The sequence below is a fragment of the Falco biarmicus genome, chromosome 13 (genome assembly GCF_023638135.1).
Source record: "Falco biarmicus isolate bFalBia1 chromosome 13, bFalBia1.pri, whole genome shotgun sequence".
NCBI lineage: Eukaryota > Metazoa > Chordata > Aves > Falconiformes > Falconidae > Falco > Falco biarmicus.
In genome coordinates, this window is record NC_079300.1 from 11917654 (window position 1) to 11940202 (window position 22549).

At 41.5% G+C, this 22549-nt stretch overlaps 1 protein-coding gene across 8 annotated transcripts in view; it reads right to left on the minus strand.

Moving 5' to 3' along the window:
- Positions 1 to 18233, minus strand: part of ARMC9 (armadillo repeat containing 9) — a 67586-nt gene extending 49353 nt beyond the window's left edge. For 4 of the 8 annotated variants that reach the window (XM_056358706.1, XM_056358707.1, XM_056358705.1 and 1 more), the window contains exons 1-9: positions 18149 to 18233; positions 17642 to 17729; positions 15099 to 15224; positions 14360 to 14530; positions 13238 to 13393; positions 10901 to 10993; positions 9747 to 9771; positions 3167 to 3324; positions 1118 to 1216 (exon numbers count right to left, since the gene is read on the minus strand). In XM_056358706.1, the coding sequence (XP_056214681.1) occupies positions 1118 to 1216; positions 3167 to 3324; positions 9747 to 9771; positions 10901 to 10993; positions 13238 to 13393; positions 14360 to 14530; positions 15099 to 15224; positions 17642 to 17692 (879 nt within the window). In that variant the 5' untranslated portion in view covers positions 17693 to 17729; positions 18149 to 18233. The other 4 variants (XM_056358704.1, XM_056358710.1, XM_056358708.1 and 1 more) reach the window with 4 other exon arrangements.
- Positions 18234 to 22549: the final 4316 nt, after the last annotated feature.

Below are 22549 nucleotides of genomic sequence, written 5' to 3' on the forward strand. Positions count from 1 at the left end.
AATCTTACTTTCTTCTGCTTTTCCTTTGACACTTTACAAAGCTCTCCTACTAAAAAGTTAAGTATACACGAATGTCTGGCATGGCAAAAACAATAAGCACAGTTTGTGACTTTGGCTTGTCTTTGTAAAGCAGCAGCACACAACATTTTGTACTAAAATGTTTTAAAGCAGTTTTAATGTCAATGTTTATTTGAAAATCTTGAACAAGATAGGTATTAAAAAGGTTGTACCACTGAACAGCTCTTACACTATCATTTAAATTTCACACCCCCAGGGGCACAGTTTCACAGACACTAGAAACTATCCTAAGCTGGTTCTGCTGCTGGAAAAACACCTCCCTCTCCATTTAGGCAGAGCAGACTGAGCAGAACATTAATGGGCACAAGCAGCTCAGTACACTGCAGCCATCTGAAGAGGAAAAAGCAACTGGTGAAGAGGGAAGAAAATAACCCTAGGGATCCTGAGCTGCTTATCAATAAGATCAAAAACCCTTAGATAGGGGGTGAAAGCCCATCATATATATTAACAAGGTGGTTTAGGTGTATCATCTAACCGCCCATCTAACAACTAGCTCTTACAAAAAAAGGGAGGTCCTCTCTTCCTCCTCTTTTCCCCCCATTTATTCTCATGATCCTGACTGATGCTTCTGCTTTAGCTGGCTAAGCCAATTCACTCCAGGGTTATAGGAGCATCATTGACAGCAGAAATGCAACAGAGCATGTACCCAGAGCTGAGCAACACCCCTCCCACCCCCTTTTTTTTTTAAGCTAAATTAAATTGGCCAAGATGTGCCACCAAACTGTACTCAGCACATTAGTTTTAGGGGGTTTGGGGTTGTTTTTTGGTTTTTTAAACATTCAGTTAGCATTTTACAGGTACACAGCTGCGTGTTACCATAACACAGAATTAATCATACTTATGTAGCTATGACTGTGTAACTGTATCATTCACCAGCACTTGAGATCAATAGAACCTTATGCATTGCCATATTTTCTTAGACATAAGCTTAGACACAATGTTTTTGCTTTACTATTTCACATTCATTGTTCAATATACAGCTTAAATGGTACTGTCTTCTGAGACATTTACTGTAAAAATCCCAAACGTTAATACTTACAGTTCCGGGCCTTGTGAAGTCAATACTATGTGCTACACTTTGCCTCATCTGATTGCTAAACAAGCGAACACAAACACTTTGAAGGTACTCTGGTGTGATCTAAAAATTAAGAAACATAAATAGACAACAAGATTATATAAAACTTACACTTTCTGCCAGACATATGTTTCTATACTAAAGGTTGGTTTGGTTTTTTTTGTTTTGTTTGGGTTTGGTTTTTTGTTGTTGGTGGGTTTTTTTCTTTTTTTAAAAGGGCAAGAAATCACACACCTGACACTCATAGATGCAAGAACAAGGTATATATTGCAGCTACAGTTCTGTTCAGAAATTAAGAAAACTGTAGACTCTCTTCATCTGGGAATAGTTACACTATTCACAAGACTAACGCTAAACACTTTCAGGGAGTCTAGAAGAAAACGAGAGTTTGTCCCACCTACGTTTGCAAACGGATTTTCCTCAATCAAGAGGTAACTTGTCCAATAGTAAGTATGAAACAGTTTTGTGCTTTAGACTTAAGACAATGATACGATGATGTGCTGTCTAGCTAAAGGGCAGAACTTATGCAACTGTCTTGTAAAGCAGAGAGAACAAATATGAATTACACAGTACAGCATTTTGTGTTTCAATGCAAAATATCTCAGCAGGTTTAGTTTTTTCTATTTGAGGAAATCTACACCACAATAAAACTGCTTAATTTCAAAACAATTCTCAGCTTCCCCAGAACAGACGTGAGAGAACCGAGGTTACAGAAACACAAACAGGGACACTTCTGATATTCTGACCTATAGCAATACAACAAACCCCTTCAAATTCAGAACGTTGTTAACTTCAACATGATTGCACTCAATACCCAACTCCACTTTGGATTCAGAAACGACACAAACAAGATTCATAACGAAAGAGCACCCTCAACTGGACACGCTTGGGAAGGATCACAAGACTGCTCAGCACAAGGCTTACAAAGGAAATTAAACAAGCATCCGCAACAAAAGATAACCAGTGCCTGGTTCCTCCACCTCAGCAGGTAAGAGGATATCACCTTGGAGAGCACCGAAGTGTGAAATGAGAGGCAGCAAATGAATTACTATGTGCTTCTTGTTGTTACCGAAGCTCATGTGAGCAGGTACCTTTCCTAATCTTCTGTAAAGCAAAACACACACCCACAGGCAAACTTTCCCCTGCAGTAATGATGTGAGCAGACAGTGATCCCAGGTGCAGAGTAACAAACTACAAGATGTTCACGCTGATGACGGCAGGAAGGTACATGCTGACTTTTCAGCAGGCAGCACAGGAACTCCTAGGTCATTCTCCCTGAGAACAATTCACAGCTCCTTTAAAAGCATCTAGAGGCCACTAACATCTGCCATAAGAATAATTTTCTGGTTATACAGAAGTTATAGTACAGAGGCATGCTTCCAGAGAAGACGGCACAAAAGACGAAACATTACATCATCTTTGTATAAAAAATATCCCTAAGAACATTGTACCTTCTTCGGTCACATACGTGTAGCCCGTTTCTCACAGCGAACAATTCATGCAGTCCTACCCCAGTTTCCTTTACTAATTAAATCAGTAAATTCAGCTTACCAGAACAGGGAGTAAAGCTTTTCCCTCACCAAAATTTTGGATGAAGAGATTGCTTCCACCACAGTGTAACTTAAACCAGACCTGGCAGCAGTTTTAAATATACAACCACCTGTGATAGGCTTGATTGCAGTCAGTAATCTCAGAAATGCCCGCTAATCACTGCTGATGCCAAAGCTCAAAAGGGAGCTCTCACAAGAGATCCAAGATGTCTTGTGAGATGGTGATAGTTTCTTCAAGATTTGAGCCAGCACAATTCAACCCATCTTCTGCACTACCTTTATGCTAGTACTCAGGGACAATGGAACAATCCCTCACCTCTTTCAAAGTGCTGTGTTTCATTAGTAGAGATGGTACTTACAGAAATGATCATAACTACAAAGCTTAATTCACATTCTAGCATCCACTCTCTCTATATATTTTCTTGTGGGGGAGAAGCAAGTACACATCTGAGTCATCTCTTACCATCTTGCCATTGACTGTGGCCTCCAAGGAATCCACCAGCTCTGCAGTGACTCCAATGAGATTACGGTAGTCCGCCTGCATTTTGTTAAATCGTTTCAGGTAGGTCATGGTCCTGTGCTCAGATTCCACTAACTGTTGATGAAGATGTTGCAACATTTCTGTCGTGAGAATAATGAAAAAGAAGTAACATCACCTTTTCAACCTAAATCACAAAAAAATCCACAAGTATTTTTACTGCTCTGAAGGGACAGCTTCAACTGCTGTTGTGGAATTACTTTTATCTAAGAGGTAGAATTTCACTGCAAGAGTTAATTCCACACTACTAATATGATTTCATTTCATCACAACAGCTACAAGTATTTGTTTTGCCTTAATTGCCCAAAGAAACAATTGTTTCACAGTTACAGCAGCAATACAACAACAATAAACATCACTGACTATATTTGTGAAGAAGATACTGTTTTAAAGATCTGTTGATACAAGATGTTCCATGTTAGAGACAAAATGAGACTGTGGGCATCAAATCAGAAGAATATATGACAAAATGCAGCTGAGACTTGGTTAATGGAACTTGCTATCTGCAGATGAGATTGACACAGTATCTTCTACGTTCACCAAAGTAGGCAAAAAACATCACATGGAGCAACTGGGAAGGTCAAGCAGCCACTTCAAAGATAACAAAAAGGGGAGAATGACAGCACCCAGGGATTCATGCCAGTGTTTGTTAGATTACACTGCAAGGCTGGGTGTTTTCTCCAGTTAATTTACAGAGATAGACCACTGATATTTAGCTTATGTAGTGCTTTGCTTATTTTAAAGTAAATACAAAGTCTTCTGTCTTTTAAGGGAAATGGTAGAACTCTCAAAAAACCCACAACCAAACAACATTCAAGTTATCCAGTTCTTCATCTGCTATTGAAACACTTACTGGATTCTTTGAAGTTACTGGGAATTCTCTACTTCATTCTCTACTTCCACACAAAAATTTCCAGGTGTTTCTATTGTTTACTGCTTGATAGCAAGCTGTATTAGTTACTTTTAGTACTTTCAGTTTCTGAAAATAACTCAAATTTTTCTTTTATTTCTGTCTGAATTTTAAAAGAGTTACATTCCTGATCCATTTTTTTTTCCTTCAGGTTCAATTACTTTAAGAGACAAAAGCAGCAAACTAAGCACCAATCTGCATCCTCCACTCCAGTCCCAGACCAAGCCAAATTAGTGTTCTACATGGAATCTGAGGCTGTGTACTGCAGCGCACATCTTCATGACTAGAAAAAACTGTGAAGGGGAGGTACAATAATCCTATTGTTACTGCTGATGTTTACGTAATTTGCTAGAACATTATGTTTTGAATTAGTTTGCTGGGAAGCTAGTATTGCTCTAGTGTTGTGAAAATGGCATCACGCCATCTGCAGAGACTGGGTATTTACCATAAGACTTTCTGTTAAATGGGCAGGAATCAGCCTGACTGCAGAGTTTCAGGCAGAAGCAGGACTCATTTTCAGAGATTCAAAATTTTCTGGGGTTAGAGTAGAGCATTCCAAAGAGCCCAATATGACTCAGCTGAGACCCAAAGGGAAGAAAAACAAAGAAAGTACCTAAGATGCAAAATTGGAAACTAGAAAAACTAGTTCCTATTCCTGCCTTTGAACAGACTTTGCCCATGATCTCTGAGGAAACTATTATCTTTTTTCATGATTCATTACGTCTTTTCATGAAGATGTAGATCATATGTTCCTGTAACATAGAAGCACTGGGAAACATCACGGATATAAGATATCTTCGGGATCTTAATTTGGAGAATCTTAAGCAGTACAAAGTTTCACCACACAGTTATGCTCTGTTTAAAAAAAATCCTCAGCATATAATACCTTGCAGCTATGATAAGCAAGCTCTGGAGAATTTAGGTGTAGTTATACAAACACTGTCCCTTGCCATTTGCTCTCTGAACTCAGGCACAAACGTCTGCTGACCCATGGAAGTTGGCATAGTGGAGTAATCTTCAGGACAGGGAAAAATATGGAGTGGAAGTCCTGCGTTAGCACTACGGCTTACCTGGTAGAGCCTTCACAAATCATCTTCTACAATGGCAATCTAGTTATATTGCAGGTAGAGATGTACTAATCATGCACAAGTATCCAACAAACAGCTTCAAAAAGCTATAAACATATGGACATGAGACGCAAAACTGCCAGAAAAAATACTATTCAAATAAAACTGTTTGTAAATCTTTCATTACAAATTATCAAAGTCGTTAGTTCTATGAATTCAGAAGTTGGAAATCGCTTTTAAAACTTGTCACATCTTATGGATTTCAGGGTTTCTGAAACAGGCTGCTTTTATCCCGTTTATATTAAGAGCAGTAGATGACAGAAGTTTATTTTTACTTTCAGAAGATTTAGCAAAATTATCTTTTTAATGGGATCTTTTAGAGAAAATGTGCATTAATAGACTTTAGCTATAAATAATTGACAATCCTAAAAGCAAGCATGGAATACAAAGAAGGTACCTTTTCTTCTAATCTGTATTTTCTCAAAATCTACGTGTTGATAATAATAATAGTTTAAAAAAATAAAGAAGTTATTTTACTCTTACAGCCTCCTCCCCTCTAAGAATGGCTGCTTTCTGAGAGCCATTAATGAACGGCAACATTCTGCACCTGCAGGATTTGTGACTGATACCTGGTATCAAACTGAAATCAAGCTAACCTAATGATATTTTTCTTAGTTTCTAAGGAGGGAGCCAAAGACGGTGTGAAGTAACAATAGAAGCTGTGACAAGCCACAAATCCTGTTCAAATCCAGCAAAATGCACTTAAAACCCAAAAGATTAGAAGAGCTCCCAGTAACATTAATCTTGCTGAGTGTCAAACTTTTTTACAATTCTTTAAGCTGTTAAAACCATCTCAACTGCAATCAATATTCATCGACTTAAAAATCAGAAGAGTTAAGATATCTTCCAAAGACATCACAAATTATTCTTCTTTAATAATAATAATTCATTTTTTATTTTATTTTTTTTCCACGGCCATCACTGCTAAACTGCTACCATAGCTTTAATATGATACATCTCCAAAACAAGATTATTTTTCTAAACCAATAAAGATTCTGAGAGCAACCATTGCACAAAACTAGCCACTCTTCAGCACTTTATTTCTTTGCCTAGATGAACAAATTGGAATACATTTCTATTTAACTGTGACAACACATTGGATTCAGAAATTTCCAGTGGACGTATTTAGAGCACGACTTTCACTCAGAGGAAAGTTGGAAGCACCGAGTCAAGAAGCATTCAATTTGCTTTGCTTTTCATAGCTCAGGGAGGAAAATTCCCAGTGATGAAAATCCATCTTCCAGCTACAGTCAGCAGGAAAAACTACATAACCAAAACTCAATGCAGCTGATGAATGCTAGTATTGGCAATTAAGAAACAGGGTCGAATTTACCCCTTGCCTGTTACATTCAGGGATTATAAACACTGGTCTTTACCAAGAAGAGGGAGTCAAAGAGGGGAACCTCAAAGTCTTGTCATATCATGCATTTTTTATATCACTATCTTCTCACACATAAGTAATTTTATTAAAAAAGTAAAAGTATTTCATGAAAAATTCTCTTACTGAAAGAGCAGCAGGAAGCTTTCATCACTGACGTGTGGCTGACCCAAGTACAGACGGCTGTTGGAAGAGCTGGTCCTGTGCTGCCCCATTACCCCCTTGCATTCCTGCCACATCCCCATAACCAATAACAACATTCACGCCGACAGACCAGGGAGCTACCACTCCACATAAAAATTAATATTTTGTTGCTTAACATGTTAAATCATTGCCGTTTCAGTCAGGATTGGGCAAAAAGAAAGAGTGCCTTTCAGAGGCAGTTCACATTTATGTCACCTTGCAGCAGGGATCAAACTGCACCCATAACAGGAATCAGTGTGACACAAAACACTTAGCTTCTCCCTTTCCCTCTCCCAGACACAACCTCCAACACGGATCTATGCTTTCTACATATGATAAGCTTATACAGGGTGTGGGGGGAGAGCTCTGGACCTAATACCTACCAGAATCATTATTCATACATAGAGGAAAAGAGGAGAAAATAAAGGACAGAAGACTAACCTCCTGGTTTAGGAAGATACAGCATACAGTAAAGCTTGTGACTCTGCCAACTGAAGACACTGGCATTAGGCATCATCTGAACTACTGCATGTTTCTACCAGTCTTCATGCCTGCTCTCTTGTGTATGTAACTGTCAAGCTTTTTTAGTGTGTTGACTTCAGTTCCTATAAGCATCCAAGGAGTTACACACACACAGAGGTAATTCCACAATAAGCTTTTCTCTCTAAGTGAGAGATTGGTTGTTAATCCTTTACAACAACTTACCTCAAACGTGCTTCCTGACCTTGTGCTTGCTTTCTCTGTCTCCCTAATCTCAGCCCACCCTCACACAGTTGGCTAGAAGCACTGACTCTGGCCAGGCTGAGTTCCTGCATACAATGTACCAGAGCTCTCAGCAGAGGACCTGCAAGTCCCAAGAGCTGCTGTCAAAACACCAGGGCTCCTTAGAAGGCACTAAAACCTTGCTCTTAGAAGAGGCAGTAGTTGCCTTGTCTCCTTGCTTATCTTGTTTCCATAAAAGTTATTATCCATATTCTAAACTGCCATCTTTCCACATTAATAGTCATTCAGACCACAGCAAATCTTGACAGACAGGTAGGTCACACTTCACCTTCTCATGTGGCAATGTGACACACTTCCCCCACTCTCCCCTTCCCCAAAGTAGTGGAAGAGTGGCTGTGAACTCATCCACTGATTTGTAATGAGGCAGTGAAAGGGACAGTAGCTGAACACACTTCTAAATACTTAATTCCCTTTGTTCCTGTTAGCACAGAGGACACACAGAAGGTCTGAAGCTCTCTGCAAGATGCCAACCATTCTGCAATTCTCTTTCCAGCCAAACTGAGAACATACGGGAGAGTTGCAAATTAAGCTCAGCTGCCACACAGACAGCTTTGAAAATCATACAGGTATTGAAGTTTTTTGGCAAATGGGTAAAAAGGCAGACTGTAACAGGTAAGGTAAACACACTAAACTCTCCAGGACACCCTGAAGAGCATGTACACCACCCCACCCAAACCTGAAGTGCTTCAGTATGTCAGACTAACGGCTGACAACTATTTACAAAAGGCTGTTTTCAGGACCCTTTGCCATACTGCTCTTCATTCATGCATTGCCTGTTAATTCTCTTTGCGTTTCTCCTTCACTGATAAAGTAAACATTCTCCAGCAGTATGTACCATGGATCCCATGTGATCTGAGCAGCATGCTGCAAAAATAACATCTCTGATCCAAAACTTTCATACAAAACAGGCCTGAAGTAACCTTTATAAAAAATCCAAACCTCCAAGGCACAGAACAGATCTACAAATTAAGGCTGACCTGCAAAGATTCAATACCATGACAGTCCTCATACTTGGGCAAAGCACAGAAGCTACCTAAATAAAAAATAATTAGGCCCAAAATAACCTAGGACCAACCATGTAACTATTTCTTTTTCCTCAGAGTATGGAATTATTGCCTTCAGGAAAGTCTACCAAATGGAAAAAAAAGAAAAAAAAAAAAGAGATTAACTTCCGGAAAATCTTTCTATTATTCAGTGAAAGTCTAACACAACATAAAGCACAAAATAACAAAGAAAATACCTGGAACTCACAACGGGAGATGAGCCTAACTTTCTCCTTAATTTAATCTACAAATAAAAAATCTTCAGTGTAGAACTACAGATTTAAGTAATTCAAGATGAAAAGTCATTTTAGGAACCCAGCTGGGCTCATAAAAATCCCTACCAATAAAGTGAACACAAAGTGAAGTGAAAAAAATGAATGCAAGGTAGCTGGGAACCCAAGTTCTATTTATCGAACTGATTTTTAAAAGGAACATATTTCAAGTGCCATCAGCGCTTGAAATCTAATGGTATTCAGTGCTGAAATTATTACTTTTTTGAAGAGTCCCAAGTAATTTGCACACTTAAGTGTGTATGGACAGCTTACGTAGAAATGTAACACTTCAGAGAGTCATGCTTAAAACATTCTTATTCAGGAGACAGCAATATGTAATATTTTAGGACTTTAAACAGGATGAGTGAATAGAAACAAAAATCAACTTTGTCTAAGATCATCAAACAGTCATCAGAATAATTAAGTGAGATTTCAAATCCGGAAGATGCAGATAGGCAGAAGCAGGTATGGGAAAGGAATCTGAGGAAACAAGTTTCATCATAACTAAAAACGGAAAACTGGTATGCGCTTTGTACAGAGTTCTCCACTTGTTTTCACCACATTTTAAGCCTATTCTGTCCTGAAATACACATTCTACTATTAGGCCCTCTCCCATTTCTAGTACATGCCTATGCTCAACCCTACTGACCTCAAGCAGCCTAGCAACAGCTATCACTAAAACAGGAGTCTGGATTTCAAAGGACTACACATGCAATGATGGGGAAACTAGTGATGCATGGCAAACTTTCCACTACTATTACAGCCCAGTATAAGCTTACGGAATATCCTTACCACATCTCAGCATTTACCTTTGTTGCACTGTCCATTCTCCTTCTGTTGTTGTAAAAGTAGCAGTAGTTTAGGAAAAACGTGCATCCTTTCAGTACGTGTTTGCTCCAGAGACACAGAATGAGAAATTCAACCAACTGACAAACCCAGCCAAGCCAAATATTCCTACTGTCCCAGGCAACAGCCAATGCCTGATGCTTCACAGGAGAGCAAGGATAAATTAATCAATAGAAAATACATAAAAATTTCCTAAGTGCACCATGTACAATGTTGCATGGAAACATCAAACTTTTTGCTAACCTTTAAAAATACTAGATCCAGCCCTGAAGTGTAAGATACAATATGTTTAGAGTGGAGTTACTAACTCCAGAAGTCAAACCGCTAATTTTACATAGAAACAACATACAAATATGCAAGTATTTTAAGACAAGTGACACACTTTATACCTGAAGTGACTTCTTTATACCTAAGAAATATTCAAGGCTCAGTTAGGATCCAGTCCACTACTCCCTAATGAGGAATAAGCAGAGAGAAGAGATAGATACAGCAGGAAAAGGACTTTCAATTTCTGTTTAAAAACAAAAAAAAAGAAGGAAAAAAAAAAAAAAAAGACAGAAACTAAGACTCCAGTTCAGTGCTCTCTACCTTGCCTTCAACTGTACTAACCACAAATGGAGAAGAAAATTTGTCATATAGCTAGACAGTTTGCAAATCAGGCCTGACAACATAGCTTAAACAATATTATTAGAAAAAAAATAACAGTCTGAAACAAGCCATTTAGTAAAAGAATAATTTCTGGAACCCTTAAAAGCCCTGGAAAACTTTCAGCTAGTCCTTGAAATGGCTAATTGAAAAGACCAACAGCTTTACAAAAGCCAAGAAAGAAGTCAGGTCAGGTCAGTGCCAACAGGTATCCTGTACTTTATACATGGAAGCTAAGAATGGTCATATAATAAATATGCAGGTTCATATACATCTATACATTGTCTTTACATAACTTTTTTAAAAGGCTTTTTTGAATGTGGAATATAAACAGTGTTTCCTATCATAAAAACACTAACGGCAATATTACTGCAATTCTGCAATAAATCCTAGCAGTGCGCTCTTCCAATAAATTATACGGCCTCTTCACAGTACTTCTAATCATCTTCAAAGTGTTTTCTCAAAAGGATACAAATAGAGTGAGAAGCCGAGGCGTCTGTCTGGCTTTGAGAGTCAGACACAGGAACTTTTCCAATCTTGTCCTTAAATCCAATGTCCAAGAATCCTCGAAAAGAAAAACAAATTATGACAGTTGATCACCAAATATGTACACTGTCCTGAAAGTACCGTTCGGATCCCAGCAATCTGCCACTAGTAAACAAGGTAGCCAGCACTGTATTGAAAGATCTTCCCTTCACTGTTAACTGAAGCGAATGTGTTTGCTAGCTACCCATAAAAGTGTACAGAAGCTAGAATAGTTCAGCATTATTCCTAGACAAGAGTTCTAAAAACACAATGTAGCTTTATTTCAAGTACAAAACTATCATACAGTGTTGGTGCCTTGTACGCACATGCAACGACTGCCTCTTAATTTAGAAGTACCTTTAATATATAAGCAACTTGAGAAAAAGATAAAAATATTAATATTAATTTTAAATTTATTAAATAGAGTACAAAATAAGTAATTTTCCATTGCTCGGTTTTCAGAAAGTAATCACTGTAGTCATCTTTCACTCCTAACAAGATATGGGAACTGTAAATTTTGTCAATAACTATGACATGACATCACCGATCAGGGTACTAAATTTCTAAAATAAGGATTTGGAGGAAAACAACTCGCACACAAAAAATAGACAAACGTATCAGCCTCTAACTGGAATGCTGTCTTCTGCCTGACATAAGGTCTCATTAGCACAAGAAAATAATAGTCAAGGAAAAAAGCCAAACTCTATCTAAAAATTCACTGAATGCTTATTTCTTCTTTTTCAAACCTTCAGTTAAGCTAGTTTCTGCTTGATAAAAAGCTAGCCAGCAAATTAAAAAGCAGAATCTTCCAAGAAGTAGCAGGAGCTTCCTAAATTTACTGCTGTATATGCTGCAACCCGTTCTCACAGCTCAGGATTTGCCCTTATTTTACCATGCTGGAGAGCATGCAGAATTTACTTGCTGCATTTACCAATTCTGTACCCAGACAGCGCTGCACCACAGTATGCTGTAGATTACCAAAGGAAACATGTCTCCTACAGAGAGGAGCGTGTATTATTTTTCAAGATGTATTACACAAACAGACAGGAACTCCAGCTATATAAAACACCAGACGCCTGAGGAAAAAAATATATGCCTTAAGAACACTGCTTAGTAGACTAGTGACTCACTGCTGTTCTTTCTCAAACGTAAAACAATCTGTGTTTCAAAACTAACATGGAATGAGCCGTACAATTCCCACAAGAAAATATGAGTGACTGTGGACTAAGAGCTTGGACACTGAGTTACTATGAATAAACTCAAAGATCTCGTCTTAGATAAGGCAAAAAAAAAAAAAAAAGCTGCTAAGAATACTTTTCAAAGAGCAGTCATAACCCACCTCCGAGGTCAACCAGTACATCTCATTATTTATAGCTAGTCCCAAAGGAAAATGGCAGTTTATGCCTTTTTTTGGTGTTCAACTGGAGCTCCTCATCAGCTGGTACATCTCAAGTCAGCCCTAGGACAAGTATAACTTAAGCTTTGGTTTGATATCAAAAAGCGTGTGGCAGCAACGCAGGCTGAAGATATCTCCTCCCACTACAACAACTGCCTGTAGCTGCTTAGATAAGCCAGGACAACTGTCCCTGTGGTAGGATGGTGAAGCACTTCAAGCATATAACCCTGCAAAATATCATACGTGTTTTACAAACCAATTGTGTACACGTGTGTGTGTACATGGGAACGTGTGTACACACACATTCATGGGAAACAAAGCAGATGAGTTGCTTGATCCAGTTCAAGTGCAACCACACAACCAGCTGTTTCCACTTTTTTGGGGGGGGGTGGTGGGGTGGTGTAGGGGAAGAGTCTCAGAACACAGACAACCTTGAGTCATTTTCTGTTACACACGGATTACTTATAAACTCTTTCTCTTTTCCACATTAAACAAAACTGCTTCAGTCTCCTTATGCCTAGCTATCATGTTTTAAATCCAACTATACATACACAGATAGAGAGGTTGGGAAAGACTTGAACTACTCTATAGCAATTCCCAGAAGCATGCAGGGCTGTGTGGAAAGGAAGGACAGGCAGCAATTCTTATTTATGGACAGAAAACTGGCATACCATTTAGGCCTCAAGCAAATAAAAAACATATATTTAAGATGGTACTCTGTTATTGACAGCATTCTCACAACAGTTCCTCCATCAAATATATGTTCTTTTATGATAGTAATGTCTCAAAGAAAACAATAAAAGCAATTACCAAATTAAACATCATTCAATATCTATTACTCATGAAGAAAATCATCATAAATACCATCTCTGCAAAACAGATACTTACCTGGAAAAGTTCTTTAAATGAAGGATGTACCATGGGGTTCATAACAAAAGGCAAAGCATAGAAGGGCAGAAACTCTGTGTTCTGGCTCAGTGCAGCTGCTTTTGTTTCCAGGTAAGTCTTGAAAGGAGAAAACCTTTCCTCAAGTTCAGCTTTGTTCTAGGAAATAAAGCCGTGTATTAATTTAGAAAACTCTGAATGCACTGTAAAGCTGGCAAATACAAGCAGAGACCTAAATACATCAATATAAAATTTTAAATCCCAGAATATTTTTTATTTAACAAGCAACATTTATTTAACTAGAGTGCATTATATCTTGTTTTCAACACTCAAAAAAAAAAGATTATTTAAACCAATGTTGTTTCTGTCATCAGGTCCAACAAAGAGAGGAACAATTACTTTTTGAATGTAAATTATTGCTGCGCACTTCAGGCTGGACTTCTAAAGCAAAGTGCCATTTCCACACTCAGGCCAGAGAGAAAACACCTACTTTAGACATGCCTTATTTCAGTGCTAAGTGCAGAACCATAAAATCCATTCACACAGCACCAGGAAGGGGAGCTGGCACACATAACAGAACAAAAGCTCCTTAGGGGCTTAAAAACACACTCCAAATACTCCTGTAGCAGCTGACAAGTGTAAGGCAAGAGCTAGTAAGCCCTGGCTGATCTGGCTGACTCCAGGCTACTTAAATGTCTCTCCATCATAAGAGTCCCATGTAACAGAGATTTTATTTTATGACAGCTTGGAATTATAGTTTTCAATATAATTAAAGATTCAGTTTTCCCATTTTATCAGAAACGTTTGCATTTCAACACACAGCTTGAGTCCAAACTGGAAGCAAAATAAGTGTTTTAAGAATCTCCTATGGACTACAATTACAGGTGTCAAAGTATCAGCATGCTGGTATTTTCCCAGGAGCTCCAAGATAAGGACACCAACTTCCATCTCTGTTCTTCACAATGCAAAGGGTCTGGGTTCAACTAAAATGCAGACTGTGGCCCAACAACTGGATACACATTCTGCAAATTCTTCTTACTAAATATCCCATTCTCACCCACATTAAAGAAAATAAATGAAGTAAAACAAAAATAATTTGAAGAGTGAATTGTGAATTAAACTTACAGGTTTTCCCGTAGTGTGTTTGAAGAGATAGACGGCAAAGTATACGTGAAGATAGAACTCCAGCTTCTGAGCAACTGGTTCATTGTCTCGGACTGAAGATGAAATATGGTCCTCCCAGAGCTGGAAGAAAACTTCCTGCTCACCATTTTCAAATGCTGTAAGCAGATCTTTCTGCAAAGGGGAAAAGCATTCAGTGAAAAACGAAACACAGAAGAGCTACATTTTTTCCGACAGTAGGTTAGCGAATGAAGAATTCAAGAGTCATCTTAACACTTTGAATTCAAAGTTTTATCTAAAATCTCTCATAATTCATTCACCGTCTAAATATTCCTTCTCCACCTGTCCAATATCTCTGAGAGCCTGAATCAACCATCAATAAAAGAAGTGAGGCCCAAATTCTCAAGCATGTCAGTCTGTGGACCCACCTTTACCATAAGGGAAAAATAAATGCCTACAGTGTGTGAAAATCAGTCTTGCCAAAGCATGGCAAGCTCAGAACCTAAAATAGCGTGAACCAAAACTACTGTCTCAGGCTCAAAAGGACTGGAGTTCTGAGAAAAATAAAAGACCAAACTTGAAGGTTCCTGGACTGGAAGAAGACTGCTAGCAGACTTCTTCAAATAATCAAGAATCTGTTCAGATAGTTCAGATAATCACAATGCTGTAGTAGTTCACACTGTGGTTAGTGGCCTTTAATTGTTTACACTTACTTCGAGTAAGACTAAAAATGATGCATTACCTGAACAGGCAAAGCATTTGAATCTCGTGAGGAAACACTTCCTGGTTTAGGTAGTGGCTTCCCTTTTATTTTACATTCCTTTGTAAATACTTTCACTGTTTCTTCAAATTCAGCAAAATCCAAATACTACAAGACAAAAGCGCATAAGAACAATATTTTATTATTATTATTATTAATGCTTCAATGTGTGACCCATGAATTGACAAAATTCTTTCCCCTGTTGCAAGGTCCATAAATGCCAAAGACAGTACAAACCAAGAGCTGGTACCTCATGGTAGGAAAATACTGTTTCTCAAATAAATTTCCCCCCGCATCCTAGAGAATAGTACTGACAACCGAGCACATTATAGAATCAAAACATCATTTAGGTTGAAAAAGACCTTTAAGATCATTGAGTCCAATTGTTAACCTAGCACTGCCAAGTCCACCACTAAACCATGTCCCTCAATGCCACATCCACACCATCTTTTGAACGCTTCCAGGGATGGTGACTCAACCAGTTCCCTGGACCGCTCTGAAAGAATGATGCCACTTGATTTAGTCAGTAACTTCACTCAACCAAAGAAGGAAAAGAACTAAAATCCATTAATGCTATACCTTCGTTGAAAGAAACAAGTAAAAAACTTCCTTGCAAATAATGTTTTCAGAGGGCAGAATTCTTAAGTGTGATTCTCATCTCTGCAGCAGCAGTCAGACAGCTTGAATTCTAAGCCAGGTCACTCATCTGAAGCTGTGCAAACCAAATTAATGACCAACTAGTCAAGCGCTGTTCTTCTGAGAGAAACAAACAGCCCTGCCTCTTCATCCCACAATGTACAGCCAGCATATTACACACAACTTTCCCCTCCTCTCCCCATGTCAGGACTCCTAGTTATTGGTTACTGGGGCAAGACATCACATTTCATTTTGCAAACTTGATCTAGATTCCCAACACTGCCACAGAGAACAAAAATTGCTTAGCTCCTTCACTATTAACATAAACAGTGGTGTAGCAATGCTTAAGTACTTAAACACCTTTTTAGATTTGTCTTCTGAGATTCACAAAAAGATTTACGTTGTGTATGATTTTGCCATTTGGTAGACTCTTTAGGCAAGCAGTAACAGACTGTCAACAGCCCACCTGGTGAAAGCTGGGCATAGTGACAGGTGACTGCTGCTCCTGATCACCCCTCCACAGCACCAGCACCAGCGGAACTCTGCAGTAGGTTGGGTCACACAAGCACACAAGGCAGGGGGATTCAGTTGTTGGTTCAGCGTTCACTTAGAGCCCTAAACCAAGCTACCAACACAGTCATGATCAAAGGAATGAGGCAGTTAACAAGCAGCAGAGATCACAGTTTGTGCTCTTGTTCCAAATCATAAATATCCCATTTTAGCCAATTTATCCAGAAGGCTGCAGCGCAGACTACCATAGAGGCATCTGCCCTTGAAAGTCTGTCTCTTGCTGCCTTCTTCACAGGACCGTTTCACACTTTAGAATATAACCTGATTTCCTTTTATGGGCAATATGGGTAAATGGCCTACCTAGAAAATCCTGCTTAGGTGTTAAACCATGGAGAGATAGTAGCCTCAGGACTTCAGCCTGGGCGTTGTCAGCTCTAGGGTTTTTATACGTTTCTTATTTTATACACATACGGAATGAGGTGACAGCTAAGCAGTGTTTTAAAGATCTCACGATTATCACACACTAGACCTGAGCTCCAAAGCTGTCTACAGATTTAATCAACCCAACTGTTCCCTTAATGAAAGCCTCATTTGCAATGAACGATAGTTAATTCTAGACTGATTTGACATTTGCCGGCATTTAATGAACGTTGAGCCCTTTGAATTTACAGAGCATGACTATAGTTGACCAGCTTGCAGATACGTAATTAAGAGGCGGCCAGTCAAATATTTAACTTGAAATTTAAACAAAATATGTGAATACCTATAGTGACAAACAGAAGAGAGTGAAAAATGGGATGCTACACACAGCTGGCAGAACATGGCTCTGGGAGAAGGGATAGACACCATAAATAATGTCAAGTCGGGGCATAACAAGATAAGCTCAAAAGAACCAGGTGGTTAATAAGACCAAACAGAAAATTACTTGAACTATGTGTGAACTACCCTTGGTTACCATACTAAAAGAAAGTCCCCTCCCCACAGAACATGTGCAGTGAAAAAAAATATTCTAAGAACCAATGAGAATGAAGTGTGACTAAATGTAATTGTAAACAATCGTTCAAAGTGTATAAAGTGTTTCATTGCATTAAAAAATGCAGCTAGCATTGTGGATTTGCCATCTACCACCCACTTCTACACAGACATGTGATAAACAAATACGTCGGCTTGGTGTGCAAACCGGGGATGTGCACTGGGGTGATGCACTCTGCTTGTGAGACAACACGGCAGGAGTCAGTGCGATTTCGGGGAGCAGCTAACACTTGGCCAGGTAAGTAACTCCAGAATTCAGACCGCAGTTACAACGCCCGGCTCTGAATACAAGCATGAAATTTTGCCTTTCTCATTTCAACCAAAAAAAGGAAAAGGAGAAAACCAACCTCTCTCACTAGTCCAAGTAACTCAGCTTCGTAAGCCAGCACGTCACCCATCGCCCTGCGCTACCGCTGCGGCGGATCGCTGGCAAACCTAGAAAGTTGTAAAGCAGGGGGTGTTGGCAGGGGGTGGGCGCAGGGGGTGTCGGCAGGCAGCACAGCGGTTCGCGCAGCCCCACAGCAGCCCACCGGCCACCCCAGCGCCACACAAGCCGCAGAAGCCAGAAACACGCCACACACACACACACACACACCCCACCCCCCGTGCGGTACCTCCAAAGGCCCCGGAGCCGGTCCCTGCAGACCCGCACGGCTGCGCTCGCCAGGCCGCGGAGCGGTCCCACCGGGTCCTCACAGCAGCCCGCGGGGGCGGCACACCGCCCCCAGCCCGGATCGGGGTGCTGCCGCCAGCCCCGCTTAGGGCCGCGACGGAGCAGCCCCGCCAGCGCCAGAGCCGGTCGGTGGGCAGCGAGCGCACCCCGAGCACCGCGGTACCGCCGCGCCGCGGCCTACCTGCCCCGCGGCACCAGCCCTGTCGCCACAGCAACCGCGGCTCTCGTCCCGCACGCCGCCCCGCGTCCCGCCGCACGTGATCTGCCTCAGCCAATCCCAGACCGGGACGCGCGTCACGTGACGGGGGTGCCGAACCGTACCGGGGGCAGCGCCCCCTGGAGGGCGGGCTTGGCCGCTGCAGCTGCCCGCTGGTGGTGCTGAGGCGTCGCGTTGTGCCCGTTCCCACTCTTAACTTGAAGAGTTCATTTTTTACAAACTTATCTACTGTCTTACCACATTGTTTTGAACCCCCTTGCCATCCGGGGCAAGCCAAAAGTCTTCCCAAAGCACGCCATGCTGCGTGCCTGTCCGTAGGCCCATTGCTTCCAGCTGCACAATTACACTATTTCTTCATCACAGCCTTTACTGCCCGGCAGTATCTGCCCCGCCACCAAGTGCTGCGCTCTCTGAGGGGATGGAAACGCTGGGAGTGATGCCTGCCCCGATTAAAACAGGCCGTGGCCGAGGCTGCCTGCTCCGTTACCTCCCAGCCTGGAGGGGGTGTTTGACACAGGCGCCCCTCGCCCAGGCAGGCCCCAGTCCAGCCCCGGCACAGCTGAGGGGAGCGACGCCAGGTTGTGCGCACATGGCTGGTGGAGCATGACCAAAACACAGGAAGATGGGCCAAGCCCCTTATTGAGACTTTGTCCCATTTTAATTAACGGTGGTGTTAATAAACCTCTTGCCATTAACACCAAGTTTCTAGCAAGCATTGGCTAGACACAGCAAAACAACACTGTGTCACCAGTGGTGTCCTGCCTGGGGTTTCAGGCTCACCCCATGCAGCCTTGTGTTCCACCACGGACACCTAAGATGACCCGTGTTCTCTGCATGTCCCACAAGCAGGCACAAAGCACCATCTTTCTTCCTTTGAAAGGCTGCTGAAGCAGGCAGCTGGAAATGAATGCAGAGATTTGCATCAGCCCCCCCCCCCCCCCCCCATTCTACCTTTAAGAACCTCACAAAACCCAGAAGCTCATCTCACCAGCCAGCTCTGAGGCACTGCTTTTCACTGAGACCATTTCCCAGCCAAACATTAACCTTCCAACACCAGCACAGGTGAATACAGTTCGAGGTACAACCTTCCCTTGGCTTGTGACCTAAGGGTATACTCCTTATGAAATAAAAAGAAAAAATAATTAAGCAATAGGGAAAAAAACATCACCCTTGAATATTTTTGCCAGATCTAACACTATCAGCTTGATAGGTTAAATGTTTGGAAAGAGTGGGGTGACGGGAAGCAGAGTTACAGCAGTAGTGAGCAGGCACGCTCTGTCCATAACCCATGGGAGTTATTTCACCACTGCTCCGTGGCCAGCCAGTGCTCAGTTGGTAAATGTGAATAAAATAGCAGCAGACTTCTGCTCTTGGGGAAAGGAAAGGAAGATGTTAAATATCTTATGAAGGGCAGAAGCAGCCCTGACAAACCCATGCCCCCTCCCATGTCTTGTTTCTTCAAATTATGGTTGTTCACAGTAAGGGACAGAGCAATGGTTTGAGCCAGTGTTGTGCCAAACCACCTGGTTTTTACTTACCTGCATTTCATGTCATGGGTGAAAAGGTACCAGGAACAGGTCACTTAATCCATCACCTCTGTCTGTGCCCTTGAAAACATCTCATTCCAAGCTCAATGTGCTTGGGAGACATTCTCAGTTAAAGAAATCCTGCTAGGGAAGGAGTTTCTCCATGAAATCAGAAGAAACCTCACCAGTTTTGTTCAGGCTCCCTCCTTCCCCAGCACTGCCAGTAAGAACATCACAACAGGTGAGGGCAAAAGGACAGAAAAACATTCCTGAAACCCCAGTGATGATCCTGCCACTCTCTGCGCATTGCAAGGGCACTGTGGTTTGCATCATGGTGCCCTGCCATGTGTTGTTTGAAGACCACACAAGCCCAGGACAGAGTTGTCCTGTCACACCTGTCAGTGTGTCCTGCTGCAAACCAGAAGGACCTACGTAGAGGAGGTTGGCTGCTTGTCCAGGGTTGTTGCAAGCAGAAAGGGAACATGCTGGATGAACAAAGAGTATTAAATTCAGGCTTGAGGTTTTGTGATGAAGGAATTGGTCAGGACCATGGGCAGCATTTGTTCTGGAAGAGAAGCTGACCACCCAACACTTTGTGCAATGCTTGCCTTTGCCACCTTCCCTTGAGCAGATGCATTGCTATCAAACCTCGGCCTCATGCACAGGGGCATCCTTTCTTGATCAAATGCTCTAGATACTCCCTGCTTTGCTATATCGCTGGATTTATTTGTGCTGAGAATTCCAGATGGTGCAAAAACATCTGAACCGTGGCAAAACCACAGCAGCTCAAAGGACCGCTATGCTTCCAGGGTTTGCCACTGCATCACTGTTCAAAGATAAAAATAGGTGTGCCTCCTTTATTTATTTTAAAAAATAGATGCTGTGTGCTGCAGACGAATTTCTGTAGCCTTGTGGCTTCTTGGAGGCTGTTGACAGCCTGGAGTTTGGTTCAAAGATATTCCTAGGAAACACACTATAAGTCTTAGAAAGCACTCAGCAGTGCCTGGAAAGCAGCCTTCAATTTCTGGAAAGCAATGGAAAATTGCTAGAAAGTATTGGGAAATTTTCAGGAAGTGCTGTGCAGTCCCTGGAAAACACTTGGCTATTTATAAAAATGGCTTTATCATTTCTAGAGAGGACCTGAAGATTCCTAGAAAACAGCAGGAAAGGCCTAGCAAGCACTGGAAGAAAAGCATGTGAAAGCCAGCTGGAATTGCTAGGAAGCACATCAAACTCCTTTCAGAAAGCACGCTGGAATTCCAGCCCATAATCCCTACAAAGTTCTCTGCAGTTCCTAGGAAGAACAAAGATATTCCTGGAAAGCACGAAGAAATTCCCAGAAAGTAAGGCAAAATTCCTAGAGCCCAGTCTGAATTCCTAGAAAGTTGTGGAAGATTCCTAGAAAGCACATTGAAAACCCACAGAAAGTACACTGAGATTTCTAGAAAGCCAATAAACATTTTTAGAGAGCACCCGGGAATTCCTAGGAAGTGACAGGAAATTCCCATTTTAAGCATTCAGTTCTGCTTTTATTGCTCACCATGAGTGTGACAATTCGCATTCAAATTAACTCTGTAGTTACTGCATGTGCTGTTAAGTGGTCAGGTAGGTACATGATTGAGCTGGCAATTGGAATTCTGGATTTGACAATTGTGTACTAAATACCAAAGTTTTATGTATATAAACAGGCATAACATTTATGTACATGAAACTTCTTCACTTGATCTATATATAGATACCTAGATATCTATCTGCAGTGTATACCTAGTATTTGTAGAGTATGTCTACATATGTTTCCTCTTTCTGTTGCATACACTTCTACAGAGATCTCACAGTAGCAAACCTCAGATCTTAGTGTCAAGTTTTACCATGCCAGAGCTTATCAGGCATGTAGTCCATCCCTGGTGGGGGAAGGATTGAGTTCCTCGGCCGTTGGTAGCCTCTTTGCTGCTGCTGTGTGGGCAGCCTTCTGGCCTTCTTCTTGCTCCAGCTGAAGGAAGGAGATGGGGCTGTGAACTCCTCCTGTTTGTCACCTGTCCCTCTAATTTTTTTAAGACTCTCTTAGATAGTGGTCCCATGGGTTTGAAGCAGACCAGCTGCAGCTGCCCTCCTTCTCTGTAAAGGCAGCTGCACTGTCCTCTGTGTTCCCTCTCTGCTACTTTGCCTTGGTGATGATCAAGCACTGTCCATGGGGAAAGAGGGATTTATGCTGATTTTCTCCTTTTCCCATCTTCAGGATGATGGGAAAAAAGCCAGCATCCAGCTGGCCTTCTCCTCTGAGTGCCAAACAAGACTGACATCATGCCCTGGCCAGGATGGTGAGAAGGGCTGTGTGGCATCTGGGCTTTGCTCAATCATACTTTTTCTTTTTCTCCTCCTACCCCTGCAGAAGTCCCCTTCCAGCAGGCAGGCAAGGCTGCTGTGCACACACTGCCTTGCACAGGTGTTGCTCCTAGGGCACTCGGGCAGAGACACCTTTGCAGGGAGGTGCTGCCCAGGGGTGAACACCAACCTGCTGGCCAGCACCTGGGGTAAGGTCAGGAAGACGCAAAGCTTGTGCCTCAAACCTGAAATGCAGGACTCCACTGCCCTGTGTGTCTAAGGAAGGACATTCATCATTGCTTGGGGCATGAACCCAGCTCCATGGTTTAGGTTTTCCTTGGGGCAGGTGTCACCACCACCTCTCCTGGGGGGTTGAGCATTTCTGTGGCTGGGCCATTGACTGCCAGCTGCAGGTCCCAGACTGGATCAACATGTTCCTTGACTAAAAAAAAAAAAAAAAAAAAAAAAAAAAAAAAAAAAAAGAGGGCTATTCTCTGTGCCCGAGTGGAAAATTTTG